At 40.2% G+C, this 22,338-nt stretch overlaps 1 protein-coding gene across 1 annotated transcript in view; it reads left to right on the top strand.

Moving 5' to 3' along the window:
- The first annotated feature begins 466 nt into the window (after window positions 1-466).
- Window positions 467-22,338, top strand: part of FBN2 (fibrillin 2) — a 240,438-nt gene continuing 218,566 nt past the window's right edge. The window contains exons 1-5 of the mRNA XM_072840875.1: window positions 467-883; window positions 1,671-1,753; window positions 6,329-6,427; window positions 9,490-9,585; window positions 16,226-16,321. Of these exons, the coding sequence (XP_072696976.1) occupies window positions 603-883; window positions 1,671-1,753; window positions 6,329-6,427; window positions 9,490-9,585; window positions 16,226-16,321 (655 nt within the window). The 5' untranslated portion in view covers window positions 467-602. The remainder of the gene's footprint in view (window positions 884-1,670; window positions 1,754-6,328; window positions 6,428-9,489; window positions 9,586-16,225; window positions 16,322-22,338) is intronic.

The raw sequence follows: 22,338 nt of genomic DNA, 5'->3' as shown, positions 1-22,338 counted from the left end.
CGGCGGCTCGCCCTGGCCCCGCACACCTCCGCTCGGCTCCGCAGCCGCCGCCGGCGCGCCGCTGCCCCGCGGGACTCCGGGCGAGCGGCGAGGAGACCCCCTGCTTCTTCGGGGGGCCACTTTTGTTTGCTTGCCGGCTTCTTTCTGGTGACTTCTGCCGCTCCCCAGGATCCGTGCCCGGGGCGCACGGGAATCCGCCGAGGCGCGGCGTGCAGGCCCCTTTTTTTCTTTTGAGGTCCGCTTTGTTTGTAACTTTACGCCGCGGCTGCTCGGGTTGCTTTTGTAATTTCCCGCCCCCGCCCGCTGGCGGTCCCGGAGTCGCTCGGGGCCGTGGCCCGGGGGATGCAACGTGGACCGCGCGGGGCTGCCGGCCGCACCGCCGCCGCGCCTCGCCGCCCGCTGCGCTAGAGCTCGCGTCCCGCCGGCAGCCGGGGGCCGGCGCTCGGTCCGGGGCTCCGGCTGCAGCAGGGGGCCCCCGCCCCAGGCGGTCTCGGGCGCGGACCGAGGGCTCGTTAGACCCCGGCTCTTCTCAGGCCGCGCAGATTTCGGCTCCCCGCACTCGTCCTCCGCGGACTCTGGTCCGCGCGCTCTCGGCGCCCGCGATGGGGAGACGGCGGCGGCTGTGTCTCCAGCCCTACTTCGTGTGGCTGGGCTGCGTGGCGCTCTGGGCGCAGGGCACGGCCGGCCAGCCCCAGCCTCCGCCGCCCAAGCCCCGGCCCCAGCCCCAGCCCCAGCCCCAGCCCCAGCCCCAGCCGCCGCCGCAACAGGTCCGGCCCGCCGCGGCGGGCTCCGAGGGCGGGTTCGCGGTGCCGGAGTACCGGGAGGAGGGCGCCGCGGCAGCCAGCCGCGTCCGGAGGCGAGGACAGCAGGACGTGCTTCGAGGGTAGGTGGGCAGGCGGCCCGGGGGGCCCCACGCGCGGCAGCTTCAGTCCCACCGCCCCTCGCCGAGTCTGGTCCTGGCGGCCGGAGCGGCGGCCCCCTCCCTCCACCAGACGCCCGAGGACTCCCGGGAGCGCCTCCCTCCTCCCCCGCGGCTCAGCCGGCGGAGAGCCCTCCCTCGGGGGTTGGGGGGAGGCCCCCGGGCGCGGCCGCGGTGCGGGGACAGGTTCCCAAAGCGGGGCGGAGGGCGGGCCCGAGTCCACGCCGCGCCGCGCCCGTGCAGCCCGCCCGCTCCCCGCCGTCGGGGGCGCAGCTCCCGAGCCTTTTGTTTGAGGACGAGAGCGGGGCTTGGGCTTCGCTCGGGCCGGCGGACCCCAGCGCGGCACCTTCCGACGCGCCTTCCTTGACGCGCCCGGGCCAGAGTAACGGTGGATCCGGGGGGGACGCATCTGGGGACCGAGGGCAAGGAGTTTTGAAACAGTGTTCCCTTTGTTCTCTGCATCCGGAGGCTAGACTAGTAGCAAATTATATGTTTCCATGTTTCTGTTCGCCCTTTAACAGGCAGTTAAGAGAGGGCCGACGAAAGGCAGGGTTTGGACGTTTCCCATCCTTCCCCATTCCGGCCCATTTACTTTCTTGTCTGCGCCCCCAAGCCCCAAGAATTTTGAAGTGTGGTTTTGACTTGTGTGTTGCCCCGGAGTCTTCTCGCTCACGGTTTTTTGCTTGGGAAACCCGCTAATGTGTCACCATACCCTTCCCTACATGTGCGTGACCTCCCTCCTCCATCGCAGGCCCAACGTGTGCGGATCCAGGTTCCACTCCTACTGCTGCCCGGGATGGAAGACGCTTCCTGGAGGAAACCAGTGCATTGTCCGTGAGTGCTCGATGGGGATCCCAGCTTGGGCAGCGCGCTTGGCCCCGTGTCAGGGCCGAGCTCTTGGACCCATTCAGTCGGCGGGACGCACAGTTGCTTTCAGAATCCGGTGGCCACGAAGCAGTGATAATTAGGACGCGGCCCCGTTTGAGTGTTGGGGAAGAAGCAGCCGGTTTACATCAGTGTAGACTTTGCTTCTAGACTCTTGTTGAAGGGCAATAATGATAAAGGTTTCAAAGATACTTGGAAGTTTTATCTTTCTGTGTCTATTAATACAAACTGAAGAGAGACTACAGCAATTCCCTAGATAACTCAAAACCACTTTTTCCTAAAGGAGTCCAGATAAGACCACAATGTGATTATGTAAATTATCTGGCTTTTGACTGCATGAGGTTTGGGCCTTTTGAAGATCAAGCTTTCTTAGGCCTTTGTACAAAACCACTTTATTATCTCTGGTTTCATCTCAACAGCCATATAACAGATATGAAAGGAACTCTCTCAGGGAGTTAGAGTTGACCCAGGTCAACAAAATTTTTATAAGAACTCTTCCCAAATGGCTTGACCTTTTTCTTTTTTTCTTTTAGGATATTTAGACTTAGAATTTACAGGCCCCACATCTCACGGCGTACAGTAGATTTCCAAAGTGTGAGGCTTAGAACTTAAAGAGTTCTGTATCTCTGACCTTAAAAGTCTTATTACATGGTTTCCAAATTGTATACCTGGTTCTCCCACTTTCTAAGTGAAGAAGTCATTAGTTACCACCAGCCTCACACTGATGGACCGTGGGATGTCTTGTTTCACATGCTTGTGAATTTGTGATTTGAAGTGTGACTAGCCTTCTCCTGTATTTATCTAGCAGTCACATTTGTCTTGTTGGGAGGAGAGCCAGGTATCATAGACAGCACATTCATTTAGAGCCATCTTGACTTTAGATTGACCTTCATGTTCTCCAGGGAAAAGATAATTATGCAACTGTGAACAGAGAAAAAAGGCAAGCCATACTAGCCAAGGGATAAAAGGATGTAGTGGCATTTCTGACTCTATATTTATTGGTTTTGTGGGTTTGAGATAGACCTTTAGTGTTATTTCATGCAATTTTTTTTTTTTTTTTTTTTTTTTTTTTTTTTTAAAGAATGAAGTCTCGTGTGTTGCAAAGACTTCTTACAAAAATTTCTACCCGAAAAATCCCACAATCTCCAGTAGGGAGGCAAAAATGGGAAACAATGACTGTGTTCTTTAAAGTAATTCATTAAATATTTTAAGCAAATCCTCTGATTATAAGCCTTTACTTTAAAGAAGGATTTTGCATTCTTTTTTTCCCCCAAGACAGAAATCATCTATATGAGGCATATAGAGAGAGCGTATTTACTCTCTTAGGCCAGTAGGGCATTACTTTGCCTGCTATAAACTTAACATGGTTCCTAGAATCCTACATACAACAGCTAATGTCACTCACCACACACCTGCCATACTAGCTGGGATGACTTAGGCACTGTGGAAAGTCTGACTCACTGAATGTAATGAATGTGACTGCCATTATTGAGTTGGAGAGCAGCCGAGAAGAAGGGATCGGTTTATGGTACGTGTTGAAAATCTGTAAAGTCGGATTTTATTGGATCGGTGTGGAATGGGAATTCCAGAGAACAGAGCCCTTCCAGAATATTTGAAGTAGAAATATGTGTGTGTGTGTGTGTGTGTGTGTGTGTGTGTGTGTATCCCTCTGAGTGTCTGCTTTAAATACTTTTAGTTTTTCAGTAACATTATGTTCTTATTTAGAAGAACAACTTTGGAAATCTCAGAGCAATAGTGAATATTGTAGCCTTCATTTCTACTACTTGAAATATTTGGGTACTTATGAAACACATTGGAAGTTACATGCATCATAAATTTCTAAAACACAAATTTTTACGTTTGTAGCTCCGAGAAACATGTATATCACTTATATAGATCAAGCATTTAGAGTTATCTATGATAATATTAGCATATTGAAAAAGTAATTCAAATACCCAAGAATATAAAGTAGTACATAAAATAGAAGAATGTAATGCCTTTATATTCTCTTGTATGGATTTCATGTAAATTTTTAATTTTAGTATTTTCCTTTAAATTTAGTAGTGCAGTTATTTGTGACATTTAAAATGATAACATATGCAGGTAATCACCAAATTGAAAGCATTGTAGTGTCAAAATCAAGAATTTTCATTCTAGAATTTCCTGGTGATAATAAGTTACTTATTATATTTTCTGAATTTCCACCATTTAGTGAAAGACAAAGCTCTGAGGCAACTTACAAGGAGAGTAGTAAAATATAAATAGACTATGAGGACCAAAGATTAATTTTTTCACACATTTATATATTCACATTCTTTCTGTATAGAAAGATACTTGAAATGATTTCCTTCTAGCATTTTAATCTGTTGGTTGTTGACCAGGCTCCATGAAGAGGTGAAAAATGTATTTCTCAAACTACTGGAAACCTAACGCATTTTGATTTGAGTCTCAGTGTTTGTTGTTAGTGGTCTTAGTTGTAGTTTGCAAAGGTCATTGAATCACTTCAGAACTTCCATATATTTGTTTCCAAAAAATTGGAATTGACTTTCTCACTTTTCATTTGTTGTTGTTGTTGTTGTTGTTTAAGTCTTACTAGAACCTGATGCCATGGGAACCTTACTGATTTATTTGTGAAATTTTGTTATGAAGTGCATTTTGATCGATGGAATAGGAAGGGGTTGGCCTGAAATCATAGCCTTTGAACCTAAAAAGACATCAGAACAACACTCCACTATAATCCCTTTATTTTATTTTACCAAGAAGAAAACAAAACCCAGAGAAGCTGTATGGTCTTATTCTAAGTTTACAGTGTGCCCACAGCATAGCAAAACTCAACATTAGACCTCTTTTATCCTATATACCCTTTACTGTGCTGCACACCTTCTCCCAGCATCGGAGAGACCCTAACATCCATGTGTTCTTTCCCTCTCCTTTTGCTATTTCTGGGTCTCATGGTTTTCCTGATGTGATTGTGGGAGGGACAAGTAGTTAGGTGATGTATATCACAGGTTGAAATGAGTGAGGAGAAAAGGCCCGCACACTTTTGCTTTTCACTGCCTCACAGATATAGAGCACACACCTGTGGTCATGACGAGGATCTGTTGTCTGGGGTTGTCCAGTCTGCAGCCATGAGACCTTCTTTGGGTATAGGACCTAGGAGGGGCACTTTGTAGATCACCTAATCTTAGACTAAATGTCAGCCTACTGGGAATGAGGGGGCTTCGAAATAAAACATTATGTTAGTGGACGTGTCATTTGAAAATTATTGGTGATCTGAAACTGTAGCACATTTTAAAAATTAGTAGTCAGCTCTGAGGCAGGAACCATGTTACTGCCAAAAATTAGTTTTCCATCTTCACACTATGATCTATGACATTTTCATTTATAAGGAGTACTAATGGAGATGCTAACCATATCGTATGGATACCAAGAGGCAGTTTGGGAAAGAAAAACAATTACTGAGTTAACTCACTTCTATACAACATTCCCTTTACGTTATTGGGGGTGGGGGGTCTCAGATCTCTGAAAATTGTGAGAGCCCTCTCTAGTAAAAGACACATGTGTCCGTTCGCTTGAATGTTTATAGCCAGTTTGAGGATGTTGCCAGACTCTCTTTTTACTGTCTCCATGCATCCAGTCGTGGAGCATTAAAGTACATAAGCTTTGTATGTGAAGAAAGAATTCATTTGCGGGTATAGAGATGAATCGCTCAGCTCATAGATGGAGTGATTCTAAATGTGGAAGAGACTTCCCATTTGGAAGGCACTCTGCTAGTGATTTTGAGGATCCATGGTATGTGCTGTGTCAGTAAGCCTAACATTCTTTGCTGTGATGACCCTCATACCTTGGAGGTCACAGCTGCAGGAGGTTTGACTCTCCCTCCATCAAAATGTCGTAACAGCTTTCCTGACCAACAGGCATAGGCCAGGTTGTGGTGATAGCATGGGAGAAGAAAGGCTGGTGGAAGGAGAGTGGGAATTATTAAGGAGAACAAAGATTGATGATGGGGCAGGTCAGATACCAACTGGGAAGGAATGTACATGGAACCCCTGTGGCTTGGCCAACTGGTTAGGGCCTGGGATCTCTGGCTCAGCCCATTTTATATTTTCTATGTCTTGTGAAGTTCTTTTCCAGAATGGGCTTGTGTTTTCTGAGGGTGTTTAGGACCTCTGGGTTTCCTCAATCTTCCCAGCTTCCTACGACCAAGACTGCCTTGTGAGAAATTCTGTGTATAAATTCTCTGCCTTGAATGGAAAACATGACCTGTATTGATAGGGGAGTTAAAGGATTACAGAACTTCTGAAGTAGTTTCATTTGTTTGCCCATTATCATAAGGATACATGTGACACTTAGTTTCATGTCTTTAGTGGGTCATTCTCTTGCCTATGAAATCAAACACTACATATCCCATATTTTTTTCATCTTAGTTTTTTTCAGGTTTATTGTTGTTAACCATAGCTTTGTTTTGTGGCCTGTGTTTATGACCTACTTATTCCCTTTACTCTCCTATTGTGTTTTCTGCAGCAATCTGTAGAAATAGTTGCGGAGATGGATTTTGTTCACGTCCTAACATGTGTACTTGTTCCAGTGGCCAGATATCACCAACCTGCGGATCAAAATCAAGTAGGTTTCTTGGATATGACCTTACCTTTCTGCATTATTCAAAAGCTTTTGAGTAAACACTAAATGTCCTTTTTCGCAAGTATATAAATTGGTGATTATTTTCCTCACTGACTAGATCTGTATTAATCTTCGGGATAAAAATCTTCAGTGGCTTAACTGATGCCACCAACAGCTTAATAATGATTTTATTAAGCAGATGGTTTAATTCTGGCCCAGGAGCTATGTGTCTATGAAGTAAAAGTGCCTGGATATGCAGTGGAAAGAAATTCTTTGTGAATAAGAACTACAACTCCTTGGGCTTTTACTCTGTGCCAGATAATGTTTTATGTTTTTGACTATAGCACTTTATTTCATCTTCATGCGAAAATCATGAGGTACTATTATCCCATTTTTCAGAGAAAGGAGATTGGCACTTTTGAGTTAAGTAACTTACCCAGAGTACTAGAGATTTGAATCCATGTATTCTGATGCCTAAACCAGTAGACTCCAATCCTAGGCTCTATTTATTGCCTTAATGGAATCCTGCAGTTCACACCCTGTTTTGTGGGTGAACTAAAGGAGAAAGGTAAGAGGATTGGCCTGACAACAGATATTATATACTGACTTTACATATATTAACTCACTTTACATGTATTAACCCTCAGCAACCTGGTAAGATCACAAAAGTGGACTAGGATTGTATTACTCAATCCCAACCCAGGTTGGGATTGTCAGGTATTCAAGATTATTAATATGAGGCCAGTGTTTAAGATAATATTATAACAAGGTGGAAGCAAATACTCTATTTAATTTCTTAGTAATTAAATCAAATTTTAAATCTTCCTCAAGCCAGAGTGATGTCGTTTCATTTTTAACATGTCTCTCTCCAAATTTTCTCTCAGAAGAGGTAGTGGGGAATGTATGTCTGACACAGAAATCGAAGATTCTAGGTTTTTATGAGCAATGTCATTGTCCTTGGTGACACATCTGTGTAAAAACTTCTAGTTTCATTTTCTTAGAAAATAATCAGTTATTTTCTCAGCCTTTTAAAGTTCTTCACAGTTTATCCAGGCTTTCTTGACCACTCTGATTAGCAGATATCCTCCAGTGCTTTCAGGAACCTCCCGATCTGACTGCCTGGAAGATATTCTTGCCCACATTTTCATTATCCTGTTGTCTCAGTTTGTTCATATATGCCTTCAGAAAAAAAATCCTGGAGAAATTTTAGTTTAACTTCTTCTTAATCCTCTGCCTAGGCAGCTAAGCATTTCATGGGCCTACCCTTGTTTTATGGTATATGATTTCAAAGAGAATCCATGATTTTCTATGGCCTTCAGTAATACTCCCTTTTTTCTTTTCTTTTTTTTTTTTTAAGATTTTATTTATTTATTCATGAGAGAGAGAGAGTGAGAGGCAGACATAGGCAGAGGCAGAAGCAGGCTCCCTGCAGGGACCCCGATGCAGGACTAGATCCCGAACCTTGGGATCATGCCCTGAACTGAAGGCAGGTGCTCAGCCATGAGCTACTCAGGTGCTCCAATACTCCCTTTTCATCAGAAACATTTCTCTGTTTGCCAGTCCTTGTCCTACTCCACTGCCCTGAGGCATTTAGCACCATTATTTGCTCTGTTTATGAATTCCTCTTTTCCCTTCACTTATGCAGTATCAAAGGCCCCAGAGTTCCCTTTCTTGAGTATTATTTTTTAATCTTCTGTCTGCATCTTCTTCATTAGACTTCCATTCAATGTTTGGCATTCTCAACAGTCTGGCCTCCCTGGGTGAACTTATTTGCATCTATTCCTTCAACTACTACCCATATGTTGCTAACTCATAGTAATGATCTCCAGAAGAGATCCCTCTGTTGAACCTTCTATTCACAGGTTCAGTTTCCTGTTTCAGGTCTCTACTTGACTGCACAGTAAACATCTGAAACTTGGTTGTGTAAAATTTGATTCTTTGCTGCTCATAGTCTGCTGCTTCAGGTTTCTCTTGCTTCAGCAGATGCCACTGCCATCTACTCAGTGCCTAAGCAATGGTTTCTCTTTCTCTCTACTTTTTCCCCCTTTCTCTCGTGTCTGCTCTTTCAACAAGACCTGTGGGTTCTGTTGGAAAACATCTCAAATGCATCTTCTCCGTTCTATCACCATTGATATCCCGTGGTTCAGCTTTCCTCATCTCTTACCCAGACTACTGCAGTAACTTCCTGATGGCTTTTTTGCCTTCCCACCTTGGCCCTCTTCAGATCTGTTCTTTGCAGAGCATCTGGAGGAATCCTTTAAAAATACAAACTGCATCACTTAAGTGTCTTGTTTCAATCCTTTCGATGACTACTTTTGCATTCAGGGTATAATGCAGATCCTTCCATGGCCTGAGAGACCTTGAATTATTTGACTGGCTTCTGAATGCCTAAGAACTTCTCCTCCCAGCCTGACTCTTAATAATCCCATGACTCTTTCAGTTCTTCAAATAGAGGAAACTATTTGCCATCCAGGGGTGTTTTGATTTTTTAGTTGGTCTCCCTGTGAGTTTTTGCTCTACTGCTTCTCATACCTGGCTCATTTTATTCCTTCAGAACTTTTCCTAGGTGTCACATCAGAATGATCTGCAGAGTCTCACTCTGGTCTAGGTTCCTCCTTGGCTCCAGGCTGTTCTCCTTCACAACACAGTTTCCTTTGGAGAACTTGTCATGATCCATAATGAAACTGTAGTGTTTGTTTACTTGTGTTTTGTCTGTCTCTCTGTGGGAATGCTAGGTCTATCATTATAGCAGAGCATTGAGCACGTGGGGCAGACACTGAGCCTCTGTATCCTGAATGATACACAAGTGCCTCCCACTTCCTAGAAACTATGCTGTCAGGATATACTGATTTCTTTAACACTGCAAGTGTAATATAGTTTAAATGCCTGCCAGAAATACAACATTGTAACAGGATATGCTCCTGTGTGCACTTACACAAGTGGGTCATAACACTTCTGTAGAATACATTTGTCATTGAATTGGAGATTTTGTATAGTTTTATAACTCACAGATACTAAAATTTTAGTGATTGATATCTTTATATGTTTTTTGTTGTTCATTGCAGTTCAGCAGTGCAACGTGAGGTGCATGAACGGAGGGACCTGTGCAGATGACCATTGCCAGTGCCAGAAGGGATATATTGGAACTTACTGTGGACAACGTAAGGAACATTGGAATAGACTTTGTTTATTAGAAGTTATTTGATTTAGTGAGTGTTTCATGCTAGGTCATAATTTAAGGATCTGTAAAGCCTCTAAGCATTAAAAAAATAACTTCATGTAGTAAGCCATAGTGAACAACTGAATTTCTAATTTTTAATCATAGATTTTTTTTTCTCTTTTAAGATTTCTGTGTTCTAAAACAGGTGTTGATGTTGACTACCACTAATAGTTCTTCAGAATTGACACATATCACAAGTTAATATTTACTTGCTTTTTTAAAAAATCTAACTCTGTAAAACATGAATACCTTCCTGAAGGTATAGTAAAGATTGTTGTGATTTCTCTCTCTTTGGGTTATCCCAGAATTAACCCTAGGGGAGCCAATCTTATAAATTATGTTTTGCTCATATATATTTAATTATTTAATGCAATAGTGCAGGGCTCTGAAACGATTTTTAAAAAATCAGGTGTCGTTGTGAAAGAGGGAGCCTTAATCCAATAAAGGTCTACTCTTCACTCACTGGAGGATACTCGGTACTAATTAAGAAATAATTTTTTAACAAGAATGTGAAGATTGTAACTCCTAGATTATGACATATTTCTGGGGAAGACTAGAGGTTTGTATTTCCCAAACTGTGGGACTCTTACAAGAATCTCCATATTTTTTATAAAGATTTTATTTATTTATTCATGAGAGACACAGAGAGAGGCAGAGACATAGGCAGAGGGAGAAGCAGGCTCCCCACAAGGAGTCTGATGTGGCACTTGATCCCAGACCCTGAGATCACGCCCTAAGCTGAAGGCAGACGCTCAACCACTGAGCCACCCAGGCATCCCTCTTGTCAACCTTTTTAACACAGGAGCACCAAGTTGTAGGTGTGCAAGATGATCTACTTTGTTTTAAGCTAATCTTATTTTTGTTGGAATTTTTAAAAAAATTGTTTTCAGTATGAATAAAGCATTAACCATTTTAACCATTTTTAAGTGTATGGTTGAGTGGCATTAAGTATATTCACATTGTTGTGTAATCATCACTGCCATCTATGTCCAGAACTTTTATTACTTTGTACCCAGTAAGTACTAACTCCTTATTTCTCCCTCACCCCATCTCCTGGCAACTAACATTTTCCTTTCTTTCTGTGAGTAATGGCTACTCAAGCTACCTCATACAAGCAGAATCCTATAGTGTATGTTTTTTCATGACTCTTTTACTTAACATAATGTATTCATGGCTCATCCATGTTAGAGCATGTATTAGAATTTCCTTCCTTTTTAAAGCTGAATAATAATCCATTTTATGTAGTTGCCATATTTTGTTTGTATCTCTTTGTCCCTGGATGGACACTTGAGGTGCTGCCACCTTTTGGCTGTCGTGAAGATGGATGTAGGACCATCCATTTGTATCCCTGCTTTCAGTTCTTTTGAGTACATACCCAGAATTAGAATTGCTAGTCCTTCCTATGCTATTCTGCTTTTAATTTAAAGAGCTGCTTTGCTATTTTCCTTAGTGGCTGTACCATTTTACCTTCCTACCAACAGTGCCCAAGGGCTCTAATTTCTCCACATTCTCACTAGTACTTATTTCTCTCTTTGTGTGTGTGTGTGTGTGTGTGTGTGTGTGTGTGATAGACATCCTCATAGATTTGAAGTGTATCTTCTTGTGGTGGTTCTTTGTAAGATTGCCTTCCAGTTAGGGTAACATAGCTTTCTATTTATAAATGCTAGGAAGTTTTCTTTTAAAATAATTTAAGTAGGTGAATCAATTTAAAGAAAAATACTTTGGGTCAAAAATCAGTCACTTTTTTCTGTAAAGGCCAGATAAATATTTTATGCTCTGTGGTCTCTGTCACAAGTACTCAGTTCTTTTATTACAGTGCAGAAGTGACCATAAACCATGTGTAAATGAAAGAACTTGGCTGTGTTTCAGCAGGACTTTATTTTTGGGCACTGAAACTTGAATTTTATACCATTTCCATGTGTCACAAAAATATTTACTCTTATTTTGAATATTTAACCATAGAAAAATGTGAAAACCATTCTTAACTCATGGGCATTAAAAAAACACATCTGGTGGTGGGAAACATCTGACCTGTGGACTTTAGTTTGTAGACCCCTTGTATAGATGGCTTTCAGGTATGGCTACAGCTGTTATGGTAATCTGAGATTGACAAGTGTGGGAAGTGAAGCTTTATGGATTTCTGAGAGAATACACTGCCTTGAGGCCAGTTTTCTTGCAAGAACAGGAGATGCCAATGTATTAACTTTTTTTGGGCTAGAGTTGGCTAGGTAGGAGCAGGAAGGTGCTGGACAACAGTGTAACAGAAATTTTAGCAACATTTTTTCATGAATTATTTTTTTTCTATATTTTCTTCAAATATTTAGGTATTTTCCAAATTTTATACAAGGGACTCCAGTTTATAACCACTAAAAACAAAACAAAACAAAACCTATCTATTATGAACATAGTATTTATAAGGACACAGATTTTTTTTTAAAAGATTTTATTTATTTATTCATGATAGTCACACAGAGAGAGACAGAGAGGCAGAGACACAGGCAGAGGGAGAAGCAGGCTCCATGCACCGGGAGCCCGACGTGGGATTCGATCCCGGGTCTCCAGGATCATGCCCCGGGCCAAAGGCAGGCGCCAAACCGCTGCGCCACCCAGGGATCCCAGGACACAGATTTATACCTTTTTTATATCTATACAGAAGTGGTAGGAGATCTGATTTTATTCTTTTTTTATTTTTTGAAGATTTCATTTATTTGAGGAGTGAGAATGAACAAGAGAGAGAGAGAGAACACAAGCTAAGGGGAAGGGGCAGAGGGAGAGGAAGAAGCAGACCCCCCCGCTGAGCAGGGAACCTGATGTGGGGCTTGATCTTGAAATCATGACCTGTCCTGGGATCGAGCCCCACATCAAAGGCAGACACTTAACCAAATGAGCCACCTGGACACCCCTGATTGTATTCTTCTTTTATAGAGTTCAGAAGCAAGAGAAGAGACACAATTATCCTTCCTGAAACTCAACCTTTTATTTCATAGGGGAAGAGAATTGTAATTACTTTAGAATTACAAGGAGGAAGGGCCTTGTCTCAACTGATCTTTCAAGTATTTGCTCAAATCTAACCTGAAACTAGCCACTTTCAGCCTGAATTCACCTTCTGTATCTGTCTGGGGTCTGTGTATGTATGTGTCTTCCTAAAGGTTCTGCAGAAAGAGTTCTAGCTGCTGTGTCCCTTCTTTGCTCTTCACATAGAAGTAGTAAAGGGATGAAAAGTAGTTTCCCTCCCTGGAGGAGGTGTTTCTATGTTCTTTTGCCCTGTGCCAAGCCATACCAATGTCCTCACACTTTTCAGTCAGAGGAGAGGGAAAAGCAATGGGTCAGAAAAGCAGCACATGTGAAAATTTGTTCACTGAATAGCTCATGAGACGGAATTATCACTGAGCAACATTTACTCAGAGTTCACAGAACATATGGTACAAGCAGATCATATATCCCACAAAATTCGATCACAGCAAATAAGAAGGTGCAGGGTATGTCACCTAGCATACGTTAACTCAAGACCTGGTGTAAGGAAGACACTTGCTAAGTTGTGTGACACAGAGGTAGCATTATAGTCCTGAGAGTAAGGAAGCAGGTGTAACAGTTCTCAGCTTGTGAATCCAGAAACGTCCTAGAAATACATTTGCTAAAATGAGGATTATAAAAACATTTAAACTACTTAGCTGCCTTCCCAGAAATGTGGAAAGCATTCCTTAGAAAGCACTCTTTCATTTTTTTTTCAGCAGTGTTTACCAAGTCACTCCTGTGAGCCCGATGCTGTGCAAGGTGTTGGGAATGTATCAGTGAGCAAACAACATGACCTAAAGGTTCCATTTTAGGTCGGTGTGAAAAGTGTTCTAGCCAGAGGGAAAAGCAGATTCACAGGACCTGTGGTGGGAACAGAGTTCACATATTTTGGAGATAATAAGAAAAACCATGTGGCTAAAGAGAGGAAAGGAGATAATGATGGGAGGTGAGTTCAGAGATGGTGGTGGACAGCCTTATCCACCAAGGAAAGAAATTTGGACTCTAAATATTATGGGGAGTCATTGAGGTAGTTTGAGTTGTGGAGTGATAGGATCTGATTAACTTAAAAGAAAAATCACTCTGGCTGCTACTGGATTGGAGAAAGGGTGAGAGAAAACATGAAAGGTGAGTTAGCAGCTACTGTAGTGGTGCTGATGCATGGTGCTGGTGTAATTGAAGATTTGGGAAGTGCTTGCCTTGAGCTTGTCTTTGGAGGGAGAATCTGTGGAAGGAAGTATGTGCTGATGAGCGGGTGTGCTGGAGGGAGAAACAAACAGAGGTCCGTGATGGCAACTGGAGAATTGGGTGGAGCTCCAGAGTGAATGGTACTGTCATTTCCTGAAATGGCAATGACTGAACAGGGAGTGGGTTAGAGCTGAAAACATGGGAGGGTGAGAATTCTGTTCTGGACTTGGTAGTTTAAAAAGTCTATTTAGACCTCTGGTTGGAAAGATGTAAGAGCTCAGATCTTCAGAGAGAGCTGAGGGGGATACGAACTTGGGCTCACATAGACTGGGTTTTTATATAGGTAACAGGTTAAATACGGGCCTGGATGAAGATCACTGGGAAGTTGCCGTGGATAGTGTATAGCATTGGTTTTTCCCCATTGCCTTTTGCTTTATCCCATACCAGGTGCGAGCATTTCTTTCTTCCTGGGTGGTCAGCCTTCTTTCCATGGTGGAAATTTAGGCATATTCATGTTTCTTTCCAACTCCATTTTTTTTTTCTCCTGTTTTTTTTTTTTAATTTATTTTTTTATTGGTGTTCAATTTACTAACATACAGAATAACACCCAGTGCCCGTCACCCAACTCCATTTAAACTGCAGATTTTCATTTCTGTTTTGTTACAAGAAAAACCACTTCATGAAATAACTCTCATCATAACTCTTTCTCAAGAAGGATAATTATTTCATTCATTCATTCATTTCTTTTATTTTTTAAATTCTGCTTTTTTATGCATTGTCCACTTCTTTTGCTGTTGTTCAGTGTAAACTTTGGGTGATATAGAGCAGGTCTCCTTTTCATGCAAATACTCTGTAGAATAAAAGAGAAGGAGAATTTAAGTTTGTAGAACAGTTTTCATGTGCAGCCACTGTACACTGTGTTTTATACACCATTTGATTTAATCCTCAAGCCCCTCTTAGGTAGGATCTATTAACTCGATTTTTCAGCAAGGGAGCTGAGAATGAGAAAGATGACTAGGTGATTAGGATGTGCTGAAAACAACAAAACTCCTTATCTGTTCACTGTGACTTTCTGCATTCCAAAATAGTGCAAAAAGGGCTGCAAGACTCTCACATATTGCAGGATTTTTGTTTAGTATCTGTGAGGGATCAAATTCTACAGTCGATGATAGAGATACAAAGGCAAGCAGACTCTCTTGTCCCTGTCGTGGAAGAGCTCACTCTCATGGAAGAACAAGGTGGGTGAATTGGTGGACAAGCTCTTAGTACCAGTATTTTCTCTGAGAAGACATGATTCTTAGATTCAGCTGCCATCACAAGAGTTTGTAGGAATAGTTATTTTTCAGGGAACCTGCAAAATGGTCTTTGCAGAGCGGTCTTCTTTGTGGTCCTGGCTGCTGAGGGTGGTATAGTCGGGGAGGGGAGCCGCTCAGGGTCATTTCTGGTTCCCTGGCCCCCTGGAGCCCACCGAACCTGAACTGAATCCTAGTCTCCCTGGTCACTAGTGGAAAGGAGTGGAGGAGTGCATGCCGTCTGTATTCATGTTAGTTTTTCCCTTTTATTATTTACCCACCCCCGTCTTTTTGGGGGAGGCTTTTTTGTCTTCTTTGATTTTTCCTTCCTTTTGTTGCTATATCCTCTTTCTTTATCCATATCACATCCCCTTCCCCTTTTTTCCTGTTTCTCTACTACCTATTGTCTGCCCTCTTTTTTCCTGCATTTCCCCATATTTTAATTTCTTACCTGTGAAGATTGATTATGGGGTTAATAGAACTAAGACAGAGGATTGGATAGTTACATTCTGACACTATAAACGTTTGAGGCAGTCAATCCTTGTGATTCTGTTTAAAAGAAAAAAAAAACTTTATGAGGTGTGTGCCTAACAATGTAACTTACGTGAATTGTGTAGACTTTTGTCCCATTATACCTTACATATATTTATTTAAATGCCTGATGTATGCTGTAGAGTGTGTTTGAGATGTAAGATCCATTTTGGGCTGCATCTCCATGCTATGTTGTACAGATGATCTTTGAACTGCCAGCCCTCTGCACAGTTGAAAATCCATGAATAACTTTTGAATCCCCAGAAATCTAACTAGTAATAGTTGTTTGGAAGTCATACTGATAACATAAACAATGGATTAACACAGATTTTTTATGTTGTATGTATTATATACTATATTCCTTAAGTATGCTAGAGAAAAAAAAATGTGATTAAGGAAATCCTAGGAAAGAGAAAATATATTTACAGCACCGTACTGTATTTATAAAAAAAAATCTGCTTATGAGTGGACCAGTACAGTTGAAACTTGTGTTGTTCAGTGATCAGCTGTATATGGAAATATTCTATATAATGAGCGTCTTGCCGTGTTTGTGTGCAGCTGTCTGCGAAAATGGATGTCAGAATGGTGGACGTTGTATTGGACCTAACCGCTGTGCTTGTGTTTATGGATTCACTGGTCCACAGTGCGAAAGAGGTAAGAAAAGATAAATGAGAACCTTCCTTTGGAGAAGTCTCTTTTGATCTAAAAACATATAATTTTTTGTTATCCAAGGAACATTCTTCTAATGAAATAATATTTTTGTTTTTGACGATGTCTATACCTTGAATGGTAAGATTATGAGACATAACTAATACCAGCTAAAGAGTGTCGATGTTCTCCAGTGGAATGATTTCAGTTCAGGAAGCCAGTAGAAGTTCTGTTGGGCAGGAGAAAATGAGTGGAAGAATGGATGCTTAGTAGGAATCCAGCATTGTCTACTTTATCCATGTAAATGGACATTCACGCCAATATGAAACCAATTTACCATGATATCACTTAAACTCATGATCTACTTACTGACTGCTAAAAATCTCCAGTGTTGATGTGCTAAATGTCCTGGAAGCAATTGGGTATCAATGACATATCAAAGATATTTAATCTTCTAAAATGCAACAAATAACTATTAAACACTGAACCATATAAGAAAAATAAGTTTAAACTAAATGAAGTATTACATAATCACTCAAAATGGCATACCTCTTTATTTTCCCAAGGCTTGTCATAGCATCTAGACTTGTATAACACTTTCTTTGTCACATTGCATTATTAGAGTGAAGTTATGCCATTGAAATATTAGATAAGTAGTGGTGATGGTTTATATATGTACAGAGACTCTAAGTTGCAAAGAAACCTTATATTTAATAAGTTATACTCATTTTCCTGACAAAAATTTCATTTTAGTATTTGGGTTAAATCTTGAGAAGATGATGAAGAATTTGAATTCTATGGTGAAGTTTAAAAAGTAAAATATATTGCAGGCTTTTAACATACACTGATATGTATATATACATCATGGTATTTATATTATTCCTAAGGTAACAGAGATTTCTTGGGACTGAAATACATTCCACACATGACAGAGTTTATGGTTTTACTTAGGGAAAATTTAAATGTTTTTACCAGATGCTTTTATTTTGGGAAGAAAAATTAATTATGAAATGTTAGCATAAAAAGGTAAGTTGTCAAGAATGGAATAACACAAATTTCCTATGTAATGTTAAGTTTATTTAAAAACTATAAAATGAAAAATAGTTAAATTTAAGATGTCAAACATAATTATAATTGGTGGAGATAAAGCTCGTATTTCTGCAAGTCATATATTCTTTGTAGTTCTTTCATCCTGAAGCACATTTCAAGGTCAGTTCCTAATTGGTGAAGGAATTGAGCAGTTTCAAGTTAGAGGCTTCCAGGAATTACATAATCATTCTTCAACAGTTATCCATTCATTAGCTTTGTTAGTCCTTACTAAATTTATGGGAATCCAATAGAGACGTACGTATATCTTACATGTACAATAGCATGTTTTCATAAGAAATTACAAAATTAATTAGTTAATAGGTTAGCCTGAAGAATATTTTAAAAACAGGGGCTTGTTTCTTAAAAATCTTTTTAATTATGCAACTGATGAATTATTGAACACTGCATCTGAAACTAATGATGTACTATATGTTGGCTAATTGAATTTAAATTAAAAATTTTTAAAAAATCTTTTTAAATTACTACCTTCAGATGAAAATTCTAAGCTTTATTTCTTATAAAAAAGAAAGAGTTGGTAATTTTCACTCTATTTTGCAAATATAAACTTACATGCTTTTAGAAAATATATTTGGTGCAATCCTTTGGTGTGTAATAGTTAATCCTGCTAAAAGTAGAGTTCCTCATTTTTCTTAAGAAACATGGTCTACACAGATACAAAAGGAATAATTCACTTATGTTGAGCTTAGTGAAGAGGCTCACATGCCCTGTTAAAATTTAAGGTTCATATTATGTTTTTCAGTTATAGAGTTTCCAAATATATGTTCTTTGTTCCCTTAAAAAAACAAAACAAAACAGACTTTGTAAAATGAGAGGGATGTTTTTCCTCCTTAATGTAGGACACATACAATTTTCCTTTAAATCGGCCTCTGGGTATCAGTTGTATGATAAAACATGGCAGCTTTTCCAGCTATCTAAGCTTCTGGCAGACTAGTTTCTGGACTGGAGACAGAGACTGAGTGGTAACTGAGTGGCTGGCATGATTATGGTGTTTAACTTGAGTCTTGTTGCTTGGTAAGCTGAACCTCTTTGGAGTTCTCTTCTCACTCATGCTGATATGTACATACAATGACCATTAATACTTAGCTTTAAATAAAGAGTACTTATGGCCACTGCTGATTGTAGGAGGCAGACAACCAAGCTGTGTCCAAGGCACATGTGAAGACTCCGTTCTTTTGGCTCCTCTCTCCAAATAGATGGCATTTGAAAAAAAGATAAATATTGCATTTAATGTGTCCCCGAGAATACATGGATATGGAATTAACATCATATATCAAGACCTGCCACTTTTTTATCCTAACACTTAAAGAGTATCTTATTATTTATCAGTAGAAACTTGGAGGGGGCGGGGCAGGGAGGCAAGAAATGAATTTACTTAAGGGGTTTCTGGACAAAATAATGGTCATTACTTGATCACAAATGCAGCTAGCTCAAAGTCCCTATTTCAGCTTCTTTGTCTTAAATGGTTGTTGAAATCTTGAATTTTCCTAAGGCTTATATAAGGACCATTTGTTAGAAATGTAGCCTAGACTTTTAAAAATTACCCATAAATTATTACTTCACACTGTTTTTTATCATGTAAATGTGACTTTCTTTAAAAATGCATACATTTGCTGAAATTGCAAATATCCCTGTTTTGAGTGACATTTCCTTTAGAATGTACGTTTTTCAGTAAAGGGTACCTTAAAAAAGCTGGATTGGAGATTAATTTTTAAATCTATTGACATTTTAAGAAAAATGCCATTTGTGAATCTGAAGCTACTTTAAAAAAGGTTAGATCAAGCATTCAAGTCTGAAATGTAAACTTTCAAGCCTTTGTGTAAAATGAAACATGGATAGATTTCTTGTCAGGATAAGTTTCATAAAATCATTTAGTTGTAGAACCTAATGCATAATCTCAATATCTGAAAGCCTGAGGAGGAGTTACTCAGCCTTTGCTTGAATATCTCCAGGCACAGAGTTCTCACTCACTTACCTCTTTGTGAAGCAGGGCTTCATTGTCAGAATCCTCTTTGTTTTCAAATGCTCTATTATTATGGTCCTGCCTAAGCTAGGCGTTTAGCAAATGGTTAGCCCATCCCTCATTGTCCAATTCATTAGACATGACTTCTCTAAAAGGAGGAACCCACAATCTTAACACTCAGGTTTGCCTATTGGCGACTTGAAGTCAAATTATAAATTCTTGAGTTATTCTCTATAATTTTGCTCATCCACTCACATCTCGGGAAGTAAAGTAACTGTAAACAGCTAATCAGCCTACTTGGACCATATCTAGATTGTCCAAGAACAGGAGTGGAAGCGGGCAAATTAGGGTTTTCCTGAATTCTGGTAATTAGGTAGACCTGACTTAAGTTTGTTCAGAAATAACTGATGCATGTATTAATTAACATTAATTCCATGGTCTTGGAATTTATTATAAAGTACGCTTGGTGGGTTTGCTCAGCCTATGAAGTAACAGCAAATTAGTGTGATGAGGAATACAGGGGAACATGGTGAGAGAATAAGATGGCATATTATGCAGAATTCTATACACAGTGGATTTGATGCTTCCAAGAAATGCATAAGCAGTACGTTTCAGAAAAAAATTCCTTCCATTGTAATATTCTCATCTAAAAGAAACACGTTTATTATAAAATAATTTAGAAAATAAGATAAAAATATGCAGGTATTAATAATCCCTCCCGTCATAAGTAATTATTTTATAACATTTGGAGGGGATAGGCTTTGAATCTTTTTTTCTACTACATATTTAATGCTGATGAAGATTGGGATCTTTCCATTCTTACTGGAATCCACTCTTTTTTTTTTTAAGTTTTATTTATTTATTCATGAGAGACACACACAGAGAGAGAGAGGCAGAGACATAGGCAGAGGGAGAAGCAGGCTCCATGCAGGGAGCCTGAAGCTGGACTCGATCCTGGGACTCCAGGATCACACCCTGGGCCAAAGGCAGATGCTCAATCACTGAGCCACCCAGGCGCCCTGGAATCCACTCTTCTTAACATGAAATCTGCTTGTCTCCTGCTCCTCATTTGTGTTATTAAATACATTGTTACAGATTGAAATAGTTGTGATGCATATTGTAACAATGAGGGCTAGGCAGCTAAATTCTCTCCAATCATTCCATGTTTGTAAAATTATTTTCTTGATGTCACAGATGAAAGAACTTTGCCCAGGTGAAAGTTAACGGTAGCACTGGAGAGTATAAGGATAAGGAGGGTATCAAACGAACTAATTTTAAGACCTTAAACTCAATTACTGTGGCGTAGCTGCCTGCCCGCCGTAATTATATTTCTTTGTTAGTCAACATTTAGGGTCATTTCTGGATTTTCTTTTTGTTTTTGTTTTTTTTTTTTTTTTTTTTGGCTTATTTGTATTTTAGCAATGCTGTGATAAGAATCTATGTAGATAAATCTGTATCTGCAATTTTATTCTTAGGATATAGCATAGAAATGCAGCTGCTGAATTGTCTAATATGTGAGAATTTAACCTTTGAGATGTTGTTTATTTTCCTCTAAAAAGGCTTTTTATGATTTATTCCTTTGGTATTATGTATAGAAAGTCTTTATTTATTCCCAAATCTTATAAATATCTGTAGTTTCCCCTGCCTAGTGCTATGGAGATTTTATTTCTTTTTGCTTTTTAAATGACAAGTTAGGAGGGTAACTTTTATTTTTAAATGAAGTAAATTTATTTATGAATATTTATCATGTATCCTTTAGGTGGGTATTGTTAGGCTAAATAGTTGGAATTCAAGCTACAAAGCCCAATGATACAAACTCTCTGTTAATGAGAAGTGAACTAAAGAACAGTAGTGGTCATCTACTTAAATATTAAAAAGTAATACAATCTGTAAATACTGAAATAGGAATAGGAACAACTTTATGAGAGAGCTCAGGAATGTTTTCTAGTTAAGGGAGATTTAGAAATGTCTTCTTGCAGTTAATCTGAATGAAAAAAATGAAAAAATATAACTCATTATAATGAGAAAGCAATTTTGAACTAATTCCTATATTGATATTACAAGATACATTGTGATTAACTTTTATGCTAAATAACATTATTTAAACTCCATACTTAAGTACCAGTTACCACAATCACTGAGCTGAACTTGTTTTATGGAAATAAAATGTCTGCCTCTCTCTTGCACTCTGAAGATCTAGTGAGAAAGAAATTAAAAGGAACAGAGAGAGAATGTTACCAACCACAGATGTCAAACTCATGTGTGCCCACACGCATGCATGCACACAGACACACATTTCTGCACTCGTGAGACTGTTAGAATTTTATAACCTCGCACTCTCTAAGCTAAACTTAGCCTTAAATGGGCATCAGAGAAATACCAAAAGATCTGTGAGAACTTTACTTTTTGGCATTAGCTCAGATGACATCCTTATCTTGAATGCCATTAAGAACATGAGGGAAGGAAAATGAGAGCAAAAACGCAGACAGTGGGAAAAAGAAGGGAAGAGAGGGAAGAAAGGAAGGAAGGATGAAAGAAAAGTGTAATGCTTGAGACTAGGAGTGGAGACCCTTGATTCTAGAAAGGAAAGATCCACATTTGAGAGACAGCCATTGATTGATCTGATCTGGGTGAAGCCAGGGCCCCCAATTCTCAGTCTTTGCTTTAAACCTCTGCTGTTTAGATGTGTGCAATAAGATCAAGTGTGGGGGATCCCTGGTGGCTCAGTGGTTTGGCGCCTGCCTTTGGCCCAGGGCGCGATCCTGGAGTCCCGGAATCGAGTTCCGCGTCGGGCTCCCTGCATGGAGCCTGCTTCTCCCTCCTCCTGTGTCTCTGCCTCTCTGTCTCTCTCTCTGTCTATCATAAATGAATAAATAAATCTTTAAAAAAAATAAGATCAAGTGTGCTAGGATCCTGTTAGACTTTGGTGCTTTACCTTTGAAGCCCCTTTGAA

This window comes from Canis lupus, chromosome 10 (assembly GCF_048164855.1).
Source record: "Canis lupus baileyi chromosome 10, mCanLup2.hap1, whole genome shotgun sequence".
In the NCBI taxonomy this organism is placed as follows: domain Eukaryota; kingdom Metazoa; phylum Chordata; class Mammalia; order Carnivora; family Canidae; genus Canis; species Canis lupus.
This window is presented reverse-complemented; position numbering and strand designations above follow the sequence as displayed.